The following is a 20,391-nucleotide window of genomic DNA, read 5'->3' on the forward strand; positions in this document are numbered from 1 at the left end:
TGATTGCCAATACATTTTGTTTTAGATCTTGGAAATGTCACTCCTTTATTCTTCTATTCACTCATTTAAAAATATATTTTAGTTTCTATTATGTCTCCATCACTATGCTAGATGCTGGATTTCAATAGGGAATAAGACAAATTAGCTGTGAAGCAATACTCAGACAATGAAATATGACAAGTACTAGTGTGTGGTTAAGACCAGGGTGCTATTAGGGCCTGCAGAAATGGCACCTGACAGTTTTGGGGGTTATTGGTGGGGGGCGTGTGAGAATGTTTTTTGGAGAAAGAGATTTAGGAAATAACATACAGATGCCACAAATATAATACTGATAACATTTAAAATATATTCTCTATTTTAGTGCTGCAATAGTATTTTCTACACTTACACTTCTCCAGGATTCAAAACTTTTTAAAAAGAAGGTAGTACAGGATGACACAGAGAATCCTGTCTCTCCAGGAACTTCTGTAAGTATGACTTAATGTCTGTCCTTACAATACTTATCATATAAGAACTATTGGCATGCTAGGAAATTGTCTAATTATTTAGATGAAGCAAAGGAGTAAAGTAGAAAAAACATTGAATTTGGCGTAAAAGGATTTAGGTCCTATTAATGCTATTTATTTATTGGCATACTTTGGACAAATCTCTTAATTTAAAAAAACTTATAATCTCATGTGTGAACTGATGGAATTAGGATATAATAATTACTAAAGTCCCATCCAAAGTCCCAGATGTACCATTATATTAATCTAGCTTTGATCTACCTAGCAAATAAAGTTGTTTCCCAAGACTTGCTCCTCATTCCGCTTTTGAATCTATTGCCTTAGCATTGCCAGTCAGATACCTGTGCTGTTTCCTGCTTTGGATTCCTCATAGTTAGAGTCTTTCATTTAAGCTCTCAAATCTGACAACTGATGTCACATATTCTCTGATTAGGCTTTGATAAGACCAAGTAATTTAACAATACAGGATTGTTTAGGACTGAAATATAAAGATTCATCACATAGAACCCTTGCTCATTATTTCAAGCATTACTAATAAAATCGCTAATATCTAGCATCATTACAAATTAGCAAAACTAATTGTCCTCAGTAGAGACTCATTTCTTACTATATTGAAAGCAATAAAAATGCTAAAAGCAATCTAACTCTAAAAATTGACTTAGAATAATGATTGTCAATTGGGGGTGATTTTGCCTCCTGGGGGAAATTTGGCAATGTCTGGAGATATTTTAGGTTGTCACAACTGGGTGGAGAGGGGTGCTACTGGCATCTACTAGGTAGAGGCCAGGGAAGTTGCTAAACTTCCTATAATCTGCAGTACAGCCCTCCACAGCAGTTATCTGGCCCAAAATAGGTCAATAGTGCTGAGGTTGAGAAACCCTGATTAAGATTAATGTGACCTGTCTTTTCATTAGTGATAGGAAATCTGAGCATTGAGTGATTAAGTTATACTGATGGGCATTTTTTTCTGTATTGCTAATCTACATACTAGACTCTTTGAGTACTTCTTGTGCCCATTCGAATCACTGTCCTCCCTGTGGGCCTCTGTCAACTGCTTACTCTGGTTTCTTTTTTGTTTTTTTTTGAGACGGAGTCTCACTTTGTCACCCAGGCTGGAATACAGTGGCATAATGTCGGCTCACTGCAACCTCTGCCTCCTGGGTTCAAGCAATTCTCCTGTCTCAGCCTCCAGAGTAGCTGGGACTACAGGCGCCTGCCACCATGCCTGTCTAATTTTTGTGATTTTAGAGAGTTTCACCATATTGGTCAGGCTGGTCTCGAACTCCTGACCTCAGGTTATCCACCTGCCTTGGCCTCCCAAAGTGCTGAGATTACAGGTGTGAGCCATGGTGCCAGGCCTGTTGACTGCTTACCCTTGTTTCCAGGAAACAGCTTGCCCTACTCTTCCTGTACTACCCACCTGCATTCGAGCCCCTTTAGGCCCTATTAGCTACTACTGGCTAGCACGTGTTGCTGATTGGTTGTACACGAGGAGCTGTCAGAAATGCATAGCAGGAAATACTTAGAACAAATGGCGGTTGTTCTAAATGATTTTAAAGTTTCCAGTGTCTATGATGGACTCTACTCCCCCAGAAATAGCTTTCTTTGCACATCTCTCCTAGCTCTCAGTAGCTCTGGACATTTGTCACCTCTTTGTAAAGTATAATATTGAGGGTGGCAAATTAATTACAATACCTGTTTGGAATATGAGCAGCATACAGTAACATGACACAGTGGATTAAGACTATGGACTCTAAAGGCAGGAAGACACAGGTTGGAATCCCACCTCCATCAAAATATGACAGTATTTAGGCAAGATAGTTAACCTTCCTAGGTCTCAGTTCTCCCAACTGTAAAATGGAAATGATTATAATACCTCTTTGGCTGTTAGGAGGGTTAAATGAGATAATATATACAAAGCATGTAGCACAGTACCTGACACAATAACTAAATGAATATTAGTGAATATTATTTATTTTTTAGCCCTTAAAATGACATTTACAAAAACTTTTCATGACGTAGAAACTGCTAATAATATAATTTGCAGAGAGAAATTCACACTGCAAAACTATTTTTCAACAATGGGTACAGAGAGAAAAGGAAAGTTGAAAAACAGCATGCTAAAATGTTAATAGAGGATTGTTGGATTGTGGATGATTTTGTTTTGAATATTTTTTATATTTTATAGAATGTGCAAGAATCATTTCTAAATTAAAAATTTTGATATTGTGGAATGATACAGATGCCTTTTAAACTTACATTTAGTCTTAGTTTAGAACCTTGACATTATTAAATGGAAAGATAACCATCATTTTAATATTGTTTAGGCCACTGAAAATAAAGATGACAATGAGTTTTTAGATCCTATTTCCCTAAATGCCCGAGAATATTTCAATATTCATCTGTGGTTGAGGTGCCGCTTAGCATTGGTGACTGCGTTTGTTGCACAGATTCATGGCATTGGAATTGTGAAAGGTACAAACATTTGCTTAATCAATGTTTTCATAAAAATTAATTTTACATAGGTGAAGAAGGGTTTATTGGGATGTATTTTATTATGTTAATGTTTTATAACTTTCTAGCTTGATCTGCTTATAGAATTAAAAATTCAGGTTATTAATATATAAGAATATTTTTAACAGCCCTTTGTATCATTGAAAGTGGCATATATCTTACTAATGTATGCAAAACAGGTAAAGCAATTTCAAAATACGAATGCCCAGGTCTTCTTGTCATCTGGGAAGGCAACTAGTGTATGAGCGAAGAGCACAGATTACTGGAGCCAAACCACTTGGGTTCAAATATTGGATCCACCACTTCCTTGCCAAGCCTTTCTTAGCCAAGTCTCTTAAATCCCCCTTACTCAGTTTCCTACCCTGTAAAATGGAGATGATTGTACGTACTTTCTAGGATTATTGTTAGAATTAAATGGGTTAAATTTATACTGTCTTAGATCACAGCTTGGCACATGTAAATGTTAGTTCTTGGAGTGATTAATCATTATTTATTTGTATACCTATCTATTCACTCATTTCTATCCATCTTCCAAATTAAATTATCTCATGTGATATCATCATTTTTGGAGCACTGGAAAATCCTAAAGTACTTTCCCACGAAGTACAACACATTTATTTTCTATGTTTCATGTAGAGTCTGTTTTCCATCTTAATATACTGCCCTGTTCTTTGATATACAATATTTCAGTGATGAAAATTGGGGCTATTACACATGTATAACTTCTTACTTTTTCAATGCATTTTAAATAACCACATTTGTTTATTTTAGAGGATGATATGACAGATTGCCTGAGCCTCATCAATGAAGTGTGTATGGAGGCAAAAAGTGCAGGCGACACGGAACTGCAGGCTGAATTCTTGACGCAAGCTGTAATTCTTGGCCTACAAGAAAAGCATTTAAAGGCAGAAATCATAACAAACCTTCAGGTAGAAAGGAAGCTTTGTTCATATTTATAGTCAGGGAGGGATTCCAGTTAGAACAAAAGGAGAGAATTTCAAATTCCATTAGGTACTGAATGCATAACAATTAACATGACCAGCTCTTGTTTCAGTGAATTGGAAACCGTACTATCAAAATGAATAATTTTATTTTAATAGGATATAATACATTTGCTGGAAGGAAATGAATTTATTTCTCCTCAATCACGGCTAACCCTGGCAAGAAGCCTAGTTTTGCTGGATGACTTAACCAAAGCTGAGAAATTCAAGGAATCTCCCTTTTCAAAAACAGGAAAATTAAATTTGTTGACTCGAGCTCATCGCATTCTAACTGAACAGGTGAGAATCCTTTTGTGTCCACAAGACATAGAAACTTACTTTTCTCTCTTTCTTCCTATTCCAAACCACATCAACTAATTGCTCATTGCAATTTTTTTAATAGATGCTAACTTTTGGAGAAACAATTGAATTTTGTTCATCAAACACTGAATATGCAAATCCATTACAGCCTTTGAAAAATATCTATCTTCCCCATGTCATGTTATTGGCCAAAGTAAAAATGAGAATTGGTAAGAACATTTAAGCTTATATTGCACTAGAATAACTGATAAAAATTTTAAGTTATTTTTAGGCAGGCTATCATATGAGTGCATTTAAAAGAGGCAATATTTATGAATGCTCAGGCTCCATTTATTTAACCAATAGTTTTTGATCACTTATCATATGCCAGACTATGTGATGTATAGATGGTCTTTATATTTGAATAAAGTACATGGTTGATTACCTTAATATAACATGTGTAACTACTTGGTCTAGACTATTGCACTTTATCCAGGTCATCAGTCTTTTGGATTGAAATTATGCCCACAGAATTTACTTCAAAATTGCTGTGCAATTCAGTAACTTTACTGAAAAAAATCCTACAAACACAAAATACATTTCTTAAATAAAACATTTTTTGTTCACTAATCTGTTATCTAGCATATTTAAATTATAACTAACTGTTAAAGAAGATTTTGGAAAGGAATGTGTTAAATGCATTATGTATTTTATAACTGATGCCATGAAGTACTTATATCTTTAAAAATGCTAATTTAATGCCTGTGAACAAAAAAATAGTTTATTTTTATTATTTATTTTCTTTCTTCAACTTTTATTTTAAATTCAGGGGCACATGTGCAGGATGTGCGAGTTTGTTATTTAGGTAAATGTGTGCCATGATGGTTTCCTGTGCAGATCATCCTATCACCTAGGTATTAAGCCCAGCATCCATTGGCCATTCTTCCTGATGCTCTCCCTCCCTCTACCCCCAAGTAGGTCCCAGTGTGTGTCATCCCCCCCGATGTGCCCATGTGTTCTCATCATTCAGCTCCCACTTATAAGTGAGAACATGCGGTGTTTGGTTTTCTGTTCCTGTGTTAGTTTGCTGAGGATAATGGCTTCCAGCTCCATCCATAAGACATGATCTCGTTCCTTTTTATGGCTGCATAATATTCCATGGTGTATATGTACCACATTTTCTTTATCCAGTCTATCATTAACAGGCATTTAGGTTGATTCCATGTCTTCTCTATTGTGAATAGTGCTGCCGTGAACATATGCTTGCGTGTATCTTTAAAATAGAATGATTTATATTCCTTTGGATATTACCCAGTAATGAGATTGCTGGGTCAAATGGTATTTCTGCCCCTAGTCTTTGGGGAATCACCACACTGTCTCCACAGTGGTTGAACTAATTCACACTCCCACCAACAGGGTAAAAGCGTTCCTTTTTCTCTGCAACCCTGCCAGCATCTGTTGTTTTTTGACATTTTAATAATAGTCATTCTGACTGGCATGAGATAGTATCTCATTGTGGTTTTGATTTGGATTTCTCCAATGATCAGTGATGTTGAGCTTTTTTTCATGTTTGCTTGCTGCATGCATGTCTTTTGAGAAATGTCTATTTATGTCCTTTGCCCATTTTTAAATTTTTTTTTCTTGCAAATTTGTTTGTGTTCTTTGTAGACTCTGGATATTAGACCTTTGTCAGATGGGTAGATTGCAAAGATTTTCTCCCATTCTGTAGGCTGTCTGTTCATTCTGATGATAGGTTCTTTTGCTGTGCAGAAGCTCTTTAGTTTAATTAGATACCATTTGTCAATAAAAATAGCTTAAATAAATGTGTTAATGAATGTGATATTCATTTTTTTGGAAGCTCTGATAATTCGTTTGTAAAAGTTTAAGAAATAAAATTGTATCTTACAAATATAGGAATTGTCAAAAGTCTTCATATTTTTATGAGTCAAGGTCCCTTGAAGGGACCTATCTTCACAATACTCTAGTTAGTGCCTTAACTAGTGGACTGGCTGATAATAGTATTTTCAATCCCAGGTGGGTGGTATGGTTTCCCTGCAGTGGGAAAACCATGTATCGGCCTAACTCTGTTTTGTGATCATGGTTAATGACTCCAGCCTCCTTCTGCCTCTCTCTTTTCTTAGGGGAGGAGCCTGTCCCTTTATCAATGCTGCTGAGCCTTTTGGCCTTGCTGTAGCTCCTAGTTGGCTCTGTCCTTCCTGGAGACATTGCTTTGGCACTTTTACCCCTCTCTCACATATTTTCTACCTTCCTTACTCAACACATCCTTTTCCCTCCTTCCCTCAGTTTGTAAATATTTTCAAATATCCACCAGTAAAAAACCAAACTAAACAAACAAATGAACAACAACAACAACAAAACAATAACAAACCTACTGTAAGCCTCTGTCATTCTCACAAAATGTCCTTCCAGCAGGACTCCTTAAGGGTAGAGTCTGCTCTCTTCCTCTTCTTTCCTCCCCTCTCATTAACCCCTAATGCCACTTCATTCTGGATTTGGACCAGAGAAATCACTCTTGAGTTGGTCACCAAGGACTTAATCTATAATTCCAACAAGTAGTTTTCAGACCCTCCAAGGCATTTGACATTGCTGACACCAATCACAACTTCCTGAAACTCCGCTCTCTCTGGATTCTCAGGTGCTGCATTCTCCCAATTTTCCATCTCCCTCTCTGGTTTCCTACCCATAATTACCTTTCTGTTTCCCTAGGCTATCCTTTAAGTAAATGATCTCTATTTATTCTAGCTTAAAAGGCTTCTTATGATGTGGTCCAAGCTGACATGTGCCCCTTCCCACCCAACCCTCCGGTCACACTGAATCACTGTGACTGCACATGATGCATGTGGTGATGTGTGCTTGCTTTACACCTTTGCACATGCGATTTTCTCCATTAGGAATAATCTTCCCCCGAAATCCCATTCTTACCATATCATTCTTTTCCCTCTCCTCCCCACTACCCACTGGCTCCCACTCATGCAAATACATTTCCTTAAACTTTGTCCATCCTTCAGATTTCAGTTAAGTATCACTTCTTCCAGGAAGCTTTACCTGAACCCCAAGACTGGTTGAGGTGCCTCACCCCCCTTCTAACTGGTTATTCTTATTGTAACGCTCACCATGTTGGTTGGTAAGGACAACTTACTTGCTTGTTTGAAGCCTCCATTACGACATAAGCTTCTTAAGGCAACGATTTTGTTTTGTTCACTTGACATCTTGGGCACCTAGCACAGTGCCTGAAATCAAGCAATCAATCAATAATGGTGCTTTCAGATTTCATTCATCATTAGACTACTATGCAACCACTAATAATAATGTTGCAGAATAATTTTTATACAATGGAAAGGTGTTCATACTACATTGGAACATATATAACACAAAATTATAAAATATTCGTTGTATACATCAAAAGATCATTGGAAAATAGGGACTCCCCTTGGCAGGTGTGATTATAGATGATGTTTATTGTCTTCTTTTGCTTCTCTCTGTCCTTTAATCTGCTACAGTGAAGTACAATGAATACATTTAACTTTTGTAACAAAAAATTGCTCAAGAAAAATGTTTCAGTGAAGGTATAAACCTAATGAAAATTAAGCATTTAGCACCAATTACCATTTCCGGCAGATAGTATGTGCTCAGTAAATGTTACCTCCTTTTCAAATATTTGAAAAGGATCTAGTGGACAGGGCTGTGGAAAAAAGACTAACGCACAGGTTATTAGAAATAGGAAACTGCAGAGCAAGCTGGTTAGATGAAAATTTGGGATCTGAAGGACCTAGGCCTGAATCTTGGCGTTACTATTTCTTAGTTGTCTGATCTTAGAAGTTATCCAAGCTCTTAGACTTCATGCCTTATCTGCAAAATGGAGGTAGGCTATTTGCTCTATATATTTGAAATAATGAAATGAAATCAAATATATGTAGTATTAAACAGTGCCTGGCACACAACAGTCATGCAATAAATGGTAGTACAGTTGTTATTTCTTACATCTTACTTTATCTTTACTACTTATTTTACTTTATTTTCTTTATCTTTGTCAGTTTGATCAAGTTGTTTTTATGACCTTTTTTTCTGTTATTTTAGACATTCATTGTACTTTTCCTTTCCCATTCTGCAGACTCAGACATGTGGTTCCCTACTGTAATACCCAATCCAACTTTCCTCTCACCAAGAGGCTCTTACCTGTTTCCCTCATAGGCCATCCCCAATTAGATGAGACTGTGATGAATTTTACCTTCCTACATTAATCTCACCATGTAGAAATCTCTAGAATTTTTGCTCCTTCTCTCTTACTCTATCTGCTAGATTTTACTGAGATAATTTAGTACTTTTTAATCGAAGTATCCTGATGCTTTTCCTTTGAACTATTTCTTTCCTTTTTAAAGAAACTCTATTTCTAATTTCTAATATCTAATCCTAGTCATTGTACCACTGAGAAAGTGCTGCTGTTCTTCCTCCCTCCTTTTTTTCATTCATCTTCAAAGCCTTCAGAGTCTTTCAGTCTCTGTTCTGTTTCATAGGTTGTTGATTGAATCCTTTTCTCTTTCTTTTTAAGTGTTTTCCTCAGATTATATTCTGATTCCATGTTCTCCGCAAATACCTTTCTTGAACCCTGCCAGGTGAGTGATGTGCTCTCAACTCAGTACCAGAATTTTTGGGTGTGGCTGTTTTTTTCTCAGGGTTTGTTAGAGATTATTCCATCATATCTAGCTTTGAGTGTCTCAAATGAGAACTGCAGTGTCAGTCTAATTTCCATTTTTCTTTTGGTAAGAAATTTGTTCTTTCTTTCTGAAAACTTACAGGATTTTCTCTTTTGTCTCTGTAGCTCAGTAATTTTACCAGCATATGTCTGGGTATATGCCTTTTCTTTCTCTGCCTAGAAATCAGTGAGCGCTTTCAATCTGCAGGTAAATCTCTTTCCAGCTGTCAGAAAATTTCTTCTTGCTTAATTATTGCCTAGTAACTCTCTGTTCTTTCTTCTTCTTCAGTTACTAGTACATCGAGAACCATCTGGCCTAGGTTCAGATCTTAAGCATGTGACTTAACTTCTTTATGCCTTAATTTCCTCATCTCAAAAATGGGAGTGTCTTAGTCTGTTTGACTGCTGTAACAAAATGCCTTAGACTGGGTAATTTATAAACAGTGGAAACCTATTGTTCACAGCTCTGGAGTTGGAGAAGTCCAAGGGAATAATGCAATGGTAGATTTGGTGTCTGGTGAAGGATGGCTCTACTTTATAGATGGCACCTTCTGTGTGTCCTTACATGGTGGAAGGGGCAGATGGGCTTTCTCAAGTTTGTCTTTTATAAGGACAAGTCTGTCTTCTTGTCTTTCATAAGGACAGTAATCTTATGCAGGAGGGCAGAGCCCTTATGACCTAATCACCTCCCAAAGTCTCTACCTCTAATAGCATCATGTGGGGGTTACATTTCAACACGTGAATTTTAAGGGGACACAAACGTTCAGGGGATAATAATGGTACTTACTTGATAGGATTGTTAAGAAGATGTTAAATGCCTAGACCGGTGCCTGGACCATAGTAAGCACTATTGAGTGTTGACTATTATAATTTATATGTCAAGTCTTGATCTGTCTTCTAAGTCTATTTTCTTTTATAATTTCCATTTATTTTTATCATCTATAACTTGAACTCTTTTACTTCCACTTGATCTTTCTGATTATTAATTTAGGTTTCAGTATTGACCATCTTCTCAAAATTATCTGAAAACTTTATATTTCTATACATACTCTTACTTTTTTGATTTGTTGTCTGAATTTTAATCAGTTTTATTTTACTGCTGCCACCTTTTCTGGGAGTTGTATTTGTTCTTCCTCTTGCCAGCTGCTGGATCTTTTTTGCTGGGCTGTTTCCCTTTGTCCGTTTGTTGTGAGTCATGTCTAGCTGTTGGATTAATTTCAGTAGTAGCCATGCTGCAAGTGGTGATTAAGAATAGCTAATTCTGCCTATATGGGTTGGTTCTATACCAGACTTCAAAAGTTCAATTCCCTGTAAGGCACCAGGAGAAGCAGCAAAGGTCAATATTCTTTAGTTTCAGGAGTGGAGAGGACTCAGTCCACCTTCAAGCCCCTCACAGGTCCTGAGAAACCAAGAAGGCAGCCATCCAGAGCTGTCACTCTTTGGAACTAGAGACCTTGTTCCAAGCTCTTTTTGGATGCTGTCCCTGATCTTTTTTTTTTTTTTTTTTTTTGAGACAGAGTCTTGCTCTGTCGCCCGGGCCAGAGTGCGGTGACCGGATCTCAGCTCACTGCAAGTTCTGCCTCCCGGGTTTACGCCATTCTCCTGCCTCAGCCTCCCAAGTAGCTGGGACTACAGGCGCCCGCCACCTCGCCCGGCTAGTTTTTTTATATTTTTTAGTAGAGACGGGGTTTCACTGTGTTAGCCAGGATGGTCTCGATCTCCTGACCTCGTGATCCGCCTGTCTCGGCCTCCCAAAGTGCTGGGATTACAGGCTTGAGCCACCGTGCCTGGCCGCTGTCCCTGATCTTTGATCCATGGCTGCCTGCACCTGGTTCCCAGGCTCTTGTCCATCCCAGAGTGCAGAAGATCCTGTACCAGCTCTATCTGTTATTACCCGTCACCTTCTATGACCCACCTGCCTCCTGCAGCAACAGCAGTAGCAGCAGCAGCAGCAGCTCTGGAGAAGCTGATTGTTGGATTGGATTGGGAAAGGGAGGGCAGCAAGGGCATACCCAAGCTATCATCTGTGCAGAATCTCCCAACTCCCTTCTATTCCTCCCTCTCATTATTATTATTGATCATTATTATTATATTGTTGATGATCATCATCAGATATGAATTTTATTACTTTACATGCATTGTTTCCCCTTTATATTACGTTTCCTCCTTTATGAAGTTAGGCTGACTTAATTGGCCTCTTGAATTCCTTCCAGCTTGCTGATCTCATGAGAGCTATTTTTCTGTATTTTCAGTCTACAATTTCTTCGATTATCAGGACATTTGATTTCTGCAGGAGCTTAAAGTACAGATTGTGTTAAATTGTACAGATTGTGTTAAATCAAATATATTCTGTACTTTCTGACTTACTAATCTTGAGGATGTGTCACCACTCAATGACAATACTGTTGCTATGTTTTAGAGTCACTTGAGGCTGAACAGCTTGCTTCCTGGTGTATTATATTAAACACAGACTTAAAAAACAAAACCCAAAGCAGCTTTTCTGTCAAAACAACATCAGTTTTACAACGTCTTTTTCACAGAGTTGATGTTTACTGGAAAAAGGAGCACTTAAATATTATAAAGCATAAAATCAGCTGTGGCTTGATGCTTTCTTGACAATTTTCCTTTATAGTATAGATTATGTCACACGAATGGGCCACTTAAAAATTTTTTCATGTGAAAGTCTCTGATAGAAAAAGGCATTTAGAGATTATTTTTATAATACAAAAATAAACATCATGGTTATTTAAAATCTTTTTAAAATTAATGACTGAACCTTGAGCTTCCTTATTACATGAAAAAGTAGATTACTGATTGTATAATAGGAGTGAATGAAAGTTACTTACATTTCTTGTGTTTATTTAATCAGCAAACATTCATTGAGGGCCAAGAATGATGCTGGGGAGTGGGGACGTACTAGGAAGCCAGTCCTCATCTCTGCCCTCAGGAAGCCTATTATCTGGTTAGGGAGGGAGAGAAAATAGTTCATAATTTCTGTAACAATTCTAATTTTAACAAAAATCTAGAAGACAGTTCAAGTATTATTTTTATATATTAGTGACATTATCATATTATATATAATACCATATCATATATCTCATCATATGGCACTAATATATAATATAAACTATATAGTGCTAATATACATTATATATACATATACGTGGCATGATGACATAAAGTATTTGTTATTTTTGTCTTATATTGATATTTGGTATAATTGGAAACAATAAGTGAAATATACTAAAAGGGGAGATGTTGAAATATGGTTGTGCTGAACAAAATAGCATATCTTTTATTTCCCTTCTAACCTGGGATCCAATCACAGTTGATAATTGTTGAGGTTAAGAGTGTGGGCTCTAAGAAAGAATTCTTATTCAATTCCTTGAACAAGTCATTTAACTTCCCTTGTTTTCGTTTCCTCTCCTATGAAATGTGGGTGAGTGCCAATGTCATTGGCCTCTGGGATGACGTGAGTGGCATGCATAACGTATTTAGAAGGGCACCTCCTCCCTTGTTTTAAGAGCTTTGTAGATGTCAGCTGTTCTTCCTGTTCCATGCCTGGCCTCCTTACTCTTCTGGGAGCCTCCTAGAAGCAAGGGCTTTTCATCTCCATATTCTTCTTCTTCTCCGTATTCACTTTGTCATCACTGTATTCTCATCAGTGTGCTGCCCTCCTGCCTGGTTCAGAGTAAGGACTCAGTAACTTCTTCCTGGATGAGAGAGAGAGAGAGACAGAGAGAGAGCCTGAGGCTGTCCATCATCCTGCCATTCACATAGCACATTCCTGAATTAAACGTTTACAAAAAGTTCTAGGTTTAAAAAAATACATCCTTTGTAGGGCATAGCAGCTTGGAATTAGAAAATTTCAGAACCTAAAGATACCTTACAATTTTGTAGTTCTGCTGCATTTTATTTTTTATCATTTAGTAGCCAAGAAATGTTTTAAAGACATATAATACCCAATATTTCAATCATTTTTTCAGAGGATGCTCAAGGTTTAGAGGCATGTGGGGACTTGTTTAAAGCCTCAGTGATGTGGTAGCACCAATGACTGGCCAGGATCCAGTGCTTCAGCAAGAATTCAGTATCTGTATCAGAGTCCTACACTGCCTTTCTGTTTATATTGCTTTATCGTGTGTTCCATTATCCTATCAATTAATTATTTCTCCTACTTGCCTTCTCCTCTTTATGCCAACTTTTTTGTTCTTTAAAATTACCAAAGAGAAGGTGTTAATCTGCTTTCAGCCTAGACAGCCACATTCTCTGAGACAGTTTCCCTGACCTTCCCCAATCTGGGCCTGCTAGCAAAGTACCCTGTGCTTTATCTGCTACACAATTGGCCATGCAGTATTTTGATTGCCTGTCTGGCTATTCATATTCTCCATTGAACAAAACACTAGGCTTCATGACCTCCCTCTTAAGAGATAGTGCAATGTTGTAGTTTAGACTGTGGGCCTGGAGCCAGACTACCTAAGTTCAAATTATAGCTCTTCTATTTACTAACCATCTAACCATGGGAGAGTTGCTGAAACCTCACTGAGCTACTACTTTGTCCTCTGTCAAATAAGCTTGATAATGGTGCCCACTCAGAGTTGTGGGGATCATATGAATAATGCATTTAAGTCCTTCAGAGGGTGGCTGGCACATAGGACATGTTTAATAAATCTTAGCTCTTACTATTTTCTGTTTTCGTTTTTATCAAGTACCTAAGCACTTAGAAAATATTTGTTGAGTAAGTGTCTGCCTGTCTGGCTCTGGGGTCACACAGATAAAGTCTAATGTCTCTTCCATACAATGGTTTTTTAAGTAAAAACATGTTAAATAATGATGGGGCCTAATAAAAACGTAGCATGTAGCCCTTGACCATCATGGGTTTGCTGTCTAGTGGAGATGACAAAAAACCAAAACAAAACACACAAAGCAAGTAACCGCTATAATGCTTAATAGAAAGAAAATTACTGCCTGTTACTATTTGCAAATTTTATTGGGAACAACATAAAATTTCTGGGTGTTTCCCTATTAACAACCTCATCTTAACGGCACGAAAGTTGTTGTGTAGAGCATTGTGAAATTTTGGAAAGAAAGGATTTTGAGAGATTATCCTTCATTTAAAAAATAAGAAAACATGTTAGAAATGTATCAGAGAAAAAATTTCAAAGGGTTATTACTGTAATTCATTGAAATGCTGGGTATTATAAGTCTTTAAAACATTTATTGGATGCTAAAACCTGTAAAAACTACCAAAGTTCTTGATAGATTTCATTACTGTGAGAGCAGTCTGGTAATTTGGAGGCTTGTTATAAACGCTGTGTATTGTATTGTTCTTCCCCACCCAACCGTTTTTCTTTTAGGACATACAGTGGCTAAGCAAGTATATTACAAGAATAAAAGGAAGGACCCCTCGAAGTGGTTACCTGCTCTTCGTCTGTTTGATGTGGCACTGAAGCTCTGTAGAACAACAGCAGTGGAGGAACATGAGGTGGAAGCTGAAATCCTTTTTCAGAAAGGTAAAATGCAGCTGGGGTCAGAACTATGATAAAATTTGTGGAATTCTTTTTTCTATTAACAACAGAATTCTTGAAAATTTGGTCCTTGACTATAAAAATTACAGACATACAAAGGGCTTAGAGATGGTTAACACAATGGTACCTCCACCAAATCCAGTCTTAGGTAAAAGAACACTGCTTATTTTAAGTTTATGTCTAGAAAGAAAAACGTACGACTACTTCATTTTGTTTACAATTATAATTGATTCTTCTTATACAAAGTTTCACGTTTGACTGAAAAATGGCAGCATAGCATTTTAGCTATAAATAATATTACTTAAATAATGTTTGGAAGACTTTTTTTCTGCATCATTTCATTACTTAGCTAAACATTTTGGTTAATTTTTATAAATAAGAGATACACACTCATTGAAATTAAATAGCTACAGCATACCTATACTTATAACTTATATATAACACCTATTTACTTAATACATTTATGTACTTTTATTGTGGCCATTTTACCTCTGAGAAAAAGATGAGGATGACTGCTATGATTTACTGAGTGTCTGCTAGATGCTAGGTGCTGTATTGAATATGTTACATCTCATAGTGCTAATTCTTAAAATAGCTCTGCAAGGTAGGCATAATAAATCCCACTTGACGATGAGGAAAATTAGGTGAGGTCTGGTTAAGGGACTTTCCGAAAGTCAACAGCCACTAAATGATAGTGCCCAGATGTGAGCTCAATGCTGGCCAGCTCTGTGCCCTTTCCACTGGCTGCATGAAAGCTGTGAATCCTTTCTGCAGTGATTATAGAAGTTTCCCTTCCTATCCTTGTTGCTACCCATGTGCTCTGCTAGTGCCTACATTTTTTTTTTTTTTTGAGGCGGAGTCTCGCTCTGTTGCCCAGGCTGGAGTGCAGTGGCATGATCTTGGCTCGCTGCAACCTTCGCCTCCTGGGTCCAAGCAATTCTCCTTCCTCAGCCTCCTGAGTAACTGGGACCATAGGCGTGCGCCACCACACTTGGCTAATTTTTGTATTTTTAGCAGAGATGGGGTTTCACTATGTTGGCCAGGCTGATCTCGAATTCCTGACCTCAAGGTATCCACCAGCCTCGGCCTCCCAAAGTGCTGGGATTACAGGCATGAGCCACCAGGCCTGGCCTGCTAGTGCCTATATTTGAAGGCTGCAGCTCACCATGAGGACTGGGAGCTGTGAGGGCTAGCGTGTTTGCATTATCATAGAGAGTTTTCAGCCATTTGCTGACTTTTTGGGATTTATTTTTTCTCCTTAGGTTTGTGTGTATGTTTTTTTTTAAATTTTAAAAGTGTTTTCAATCTATTTTTAACTGATATAACAATTGTATATATTTATGGGGTATAGTGTGATGTTTTTGATACATATATATATTGTGGCATGATTCAATCAAGCTAATTAGCATATCCATCACTTCACATACTTATCTTTTTTGTGGTGAAAGCGTTTAAAATCTGTAATTATTATTATAGTCACCATGTTGTACAATAGGTCTCCAGAACTTATTCCTCCCATTTAACTTAAACTTTGTACCCTTTGACCAATATCTCCCTATTTCCCCACCATCCCTGACTTTTTAAGATTCTTCAGTTAAGTGAGATCATGCAATATTTGTCTTTATGTACCTGGCTTATTTCACTGAGAATAAGATCCTCCAGGTTCATCCATGATGTCTGCAAATAACAGGATTTCTTTCTATTTTATGGCTGAATCGTATTCCATTGTGTATATATATCACATTTTCTTTCCTTTTTTTTTTTCTTTTGAGACTAAGTCTCACTCTGTCACCCAGGCTGGAGTGCAGTGGTGTGATCTCAGCTCACTGCAACCTCCACCTCCCAGGTTCAAGCGATTCTCCTGCCTCAACCTCCTGAGTAGCTGGAATTACAGGCATGCACCACCATGCCCGGCTAATTTTTGTATTTTTGTATTTTTAGTAGAGACGGGATTTCACCATGTTGGGCAGGCTGGACTCAAACTCCTGACCTTGCGATCCACCTGCCTCAGCCTCCCAAAGCGCTGGGATTACAGGCATGAGCCACCACCCCCAGCCATATCACATTTTCTTTATCCATGCACCTGTTGAAGGGTACTTAGATTGATTCCATATCTTGGCTATTGTGAATAATGTGAATAATGCTACAATGAACATGAGAGAGTAGATGTTTTCTGATATCTGTGAAGGAGACAGGGGAAAGAGGAGACATGCATGTCAAAAAAGGGAATGTAAGATACAGGAGGAGGGAGAAGCATAAGGGAATGGAGAGAAAAGTTAGATGGGAAGATGGGAAGACCATTGTGCAGGGCAAGCCAAAGGAGGCTTGCCTCACGTTGCTTCCTGAATGCAGGGGAAGCCTGAGTTCTGAAGGAGGCGGCAATAGGTCTTTCCTTATTGGCTTACCTTCTGGAAGAAATAGACAGACATACAAAAGGACAGCACACCAAATGTTCTGAATTTCCAACATGAAATATTTGTTCTTAAGTTCTAAGTGCTAGAAAAAGGGAAAACCATGTTTGTATCTTTTCCTTCTTTCAGGCAAAATAGAACGTCAAATACTAATGGAAGAGAAATCTCTAAGTTTTCAACTTGAGAGTTTATATGAAGCTATACAACTAAGCCTGAAAAATGATCAAAACTCAGGGTAAAAGGATATTCCATTGTTGTAGCTGTGTGTGTTTGTCTTGAACCCTGTGTTCTGGTAGTATATTGACCACTTAAGGCTGGATTGATTGGGATGCCTTCTCAAAGCAGGGCTAGTTCATGGGGTCCATCTCAAGCTTGTTGCTCTTTGTTCTGACCAAAAGCCTCCTTTAAAATAATGGTAAATGACTGTCCTCATAGTGGCATATTGGCCTGTACCCAGATCTCCTGTCAGTCCCAGGATTGCTAGGGCCTCCTCAGGATGACTGGCTTCTAAACTGGAAGATCCTTCCCTAAATGTGCAGTTGTGTCTAGAAGAGGTTCTTGTGGCTATTCAGTCTGGTCATCAGGACCAGGACTGGTCAACTTAATTCTGTGTGAATATAACCTCAATATTGAGTAAGCCGCCTTTATTACAACGGCACTGATCCAGGTGCACTGATCCCCAGCTGACAGATCTGATAGTAAATACATAGACCTAACCCATACCAAGTCTCTGCTTTCGGCATTGCATAACTCTATGTGTTTCTTTCTATTTTAATTAGTGGAGGAGGATAGAGAGGGGCCTACATTTTCAAGGCAAAGTCCTCCAGCCCTGACCTTTACTTATTTAGTGTCTTGTGTGCTAGAATATTCCAGAATGGTCTTGATGCCAGGCTTCATGGCAGTTATAGCATGGAGTGTTGCCAGCACAGGACAAGGCAGAATGCTGAGCTCTCTTCAAGAACTTCCAATTTTAGTAGGGAGGAAGATGCTAGTATCTATGGTCAAAAGGGCTATGAAAAGAGGGTGTGTGTTTGTGACAGATGCTGGTTTTGCCAGTTTTTCCTTTCATCAGCTCAGAAATTGTTGGCAAATGATACCAATGATTATGCATGGTGAAGCTATTTAATAAGTACATTGCTATATCATTTTAGATTGATAAGAGACTCCTACCTAGAAATGGCTCTATTGTATTTTCATCTGAAGAAGCCAAAGATAAAAATTTCAGGATCACCATTAACACTTAAGGTAAGAGTCTATTTTATTTGAAATTATGAGTTAATTGCCTTTGAGCTTACTATTTTGGTAACACTGAGGCTGATTTTCCTATGTGGCTTGGAGAAATTAATTCATTGCTTTGTAGTTACACTTGTAACTATATGTTACAAAGAGATACCTCTTTGGACATTTTATATAGGGCTGTGGAAATTATTTTTATATACACATTTCTGCCTGTGAAAATGTTATCTATGAAATGTAAGTGTACATAAGTATATACGTAATATTAATATATAAATATACAGTTATATTTCATGGATAACATATAAATGCAAGGCAATGAGTGAGTCATTAGTATTGATCAGGAAAATTCAAGAAATGACATATTGGTTAAACAGATGGACAAGTGAAGTTTTCAATACTGATATGGCCTGTAAATAGATTTCCTCTTGATGGAATCATTCATTCATTCATCACATATCTTTTTAGCATCTACTATGATCCAGGCACTCTTCCAGAGGAAGATATTAAAGCAGTGTCTAAAACAAACTTGGTCACTGTTCTCATGGAGCTTACCTTTCGGTAGAGGAAAACATAATAAACCAGTAAAGCAAAGGACGCCAGAGGAGGAAAGGTGGGAGGAAATGAGGGAGAAGGAGGGGAAGGGCGTGTATTAGTTCATTTTCACACTGCTAATAAAGACATACCTAAGACTGAGTAATTATAAAGGAAAGAGGTTTAATGGACTCATGGTTCCATGTGCTGGGGAGGCCTCACAATCATGGTGGAAGGCTAAAGTCACATCTTACATAGCAGACAAAGAAAGAATGAGAACCAAGTGAAAGGGGTTTCCCCTTATCAGACCATCAGATCTCCTGAGACTTATTCACCACCACGAGAACAGTATGGGAGAAACTGCCCCATGATTCAATTATCTCCCAACAGGTCTCTCGCACAATGTGTGGGAATTTTGGGAGCTACAATTCAAGATGAGATGTGGGTGAGGACACAGCCAAACCATGTCAGGGGGTGACTTAGGTAGTGAAATTTGGAGCTAGGAATAACTTGCATAGGTGGGATTTTCAGTGAATGACCTGAGAATGGGGTGATGTTTGAAGTAGGATTTGATGGATGAGGAGGGACCCCAGCAAAGAGTTGCAGAGGGGTCGCGTCTTCTAACTAGAGCAGTGCTTCCAAACTAAGGTGTGGAAACACCACTGAAAATCTTGTGAAATGACAGAATCTGATTCAGTAAATCAGGGATGGGCTCTGAGATTTGGCATTTCTAATGAGCCTCCCAGGTGATGCTGATGCTGCTGGTCTGTGGTTCACACATGAGGACCAAGGGTCTAGACTGAGGGAGATCCCAGAGGCAGGAATAATTCGGGTGGGTTTGAGGTATATGAACCCAGTAATTTTATTTTTTGTTTTTAAAATTTTAGTGGGCTTTTCTGTTTCATCCTTATTGAATAATCATTTCACCCTCCAAGAGATCTTTTCAGAAAATGTTGGAATCAAATCTTTAATTTTTGAGACAGCATAAACATGATTTAAAACCTTTAGGCAAATAGACTCTCAGTCAATTGAATTATTCATATGGCAGCTGCCTTAGGTAAATGGCCCCACTTTTTTTAATCGAAATAATTACAAACTAGAAAAAGTTACTTTTTGTTGTTTGATAAACATGTTTATTTCCAGTAACAGAAAAAAACCCTTGTTTTTATAGCAGGTGGCAATACAAATTAATAGGATGCTAGGATGATAATATATCACCTTTCTGGCTCTTACTAGAGAAGTGCTTATAATTAAGGACATAAAGAAGTTAGGATCTGAATGAAAACAGTAGTGTAACTCCTTACAATATGATCATTATTTTCTGTATGTTTTGACATAGTATAAATATTTTAGCAAGTCATAGAATTATTAGAAGCACAGAAAACAGCCAAAACCAATTAAAAAAATTCATGCAGACATATTCAGACCATGGAAATATAACATTTGAAATATGTCCTAATAAAGATAACACATTATAAGCCCGTAAAAGAAAGCACTATTGTTGCTCTTTTATGTAGTGTCCATATAGCAGAGTGACCATAGTACCTGTGTGGGTTTGAATCCTAGCTTCACAACTTACTAGCTATGTAACTGAGGTCTTTTTAAGCCTAGTTTCCTCACCTGTGAAATGGAGATGAGGATCCTTACCTCTTAGAGTGGCTCTGAGAATTA

At 37.7% G+C, this 20,391-nt stretch overlaps 1 protein-coding gene across 2 annotated transcripts in view; it reads left to right on the forward strand.

The window, feature by feature from the left end:
• The window catches only part of CFAP54 (cilia and flagella associated protein 54), a 389,915-nt gene that overhangs the window by 234,574 nt on the left and 134,950 nt on the right, over positions 1 to 20,391 (forward strand). For both annotated transcript variants that reach the window (XM_031936253.1, XM_023206706.3), the window contains 8 exons: positions 362 to 467; positions 2,834 to 2,981; positions 3,792 to 3,949; positions 4,121 to 4,300; positions 4,404 to 4,530; positions 14,369 to 14,524; positions 17,080 to 17,185; positions 18,102 to 18,195. In XM_031936253.1, the coding sequence (XP_031792113.1) occupies positions 362 to 467; positions 2,834 to 2,981; positions 3,792 to 3,949; positions 4,121 to 4,300; positions 4,404 to 4,530; positions 14,369 to 14,524; positions 17,080 to 17,185; positions 18,102 to 18,195 (1,075 nt within the window). The remainder of the gene's footprint in view (positions 1 to 361; positions 468 to 2,833; positions 2,982 to 3,791; positions 3,950 to 4,120; positions 4,301 to 4,403; positions 4,531 to 14,368; positions 14,525 to 17,079; positions 17,186 to 18,101; positions 18,196 to 20,391) is intronic.

This window comes from Piliocolobus tephrosceles, chromosome 10 (assembly GCF_002776525.5).
Source record: "Piliocolobus tephrosceles isolate RC106 chromosome 10, ASM277652v3, whole genome shotgun sequence".
Classification (NCBI taxonomy): domain Eukaryota; kingdom Metazoa; phylum Chordata; class Mammalia; order Primates; family Cercopithecidae; genus Piliocolobus; species Piliocolobus tephrosceles.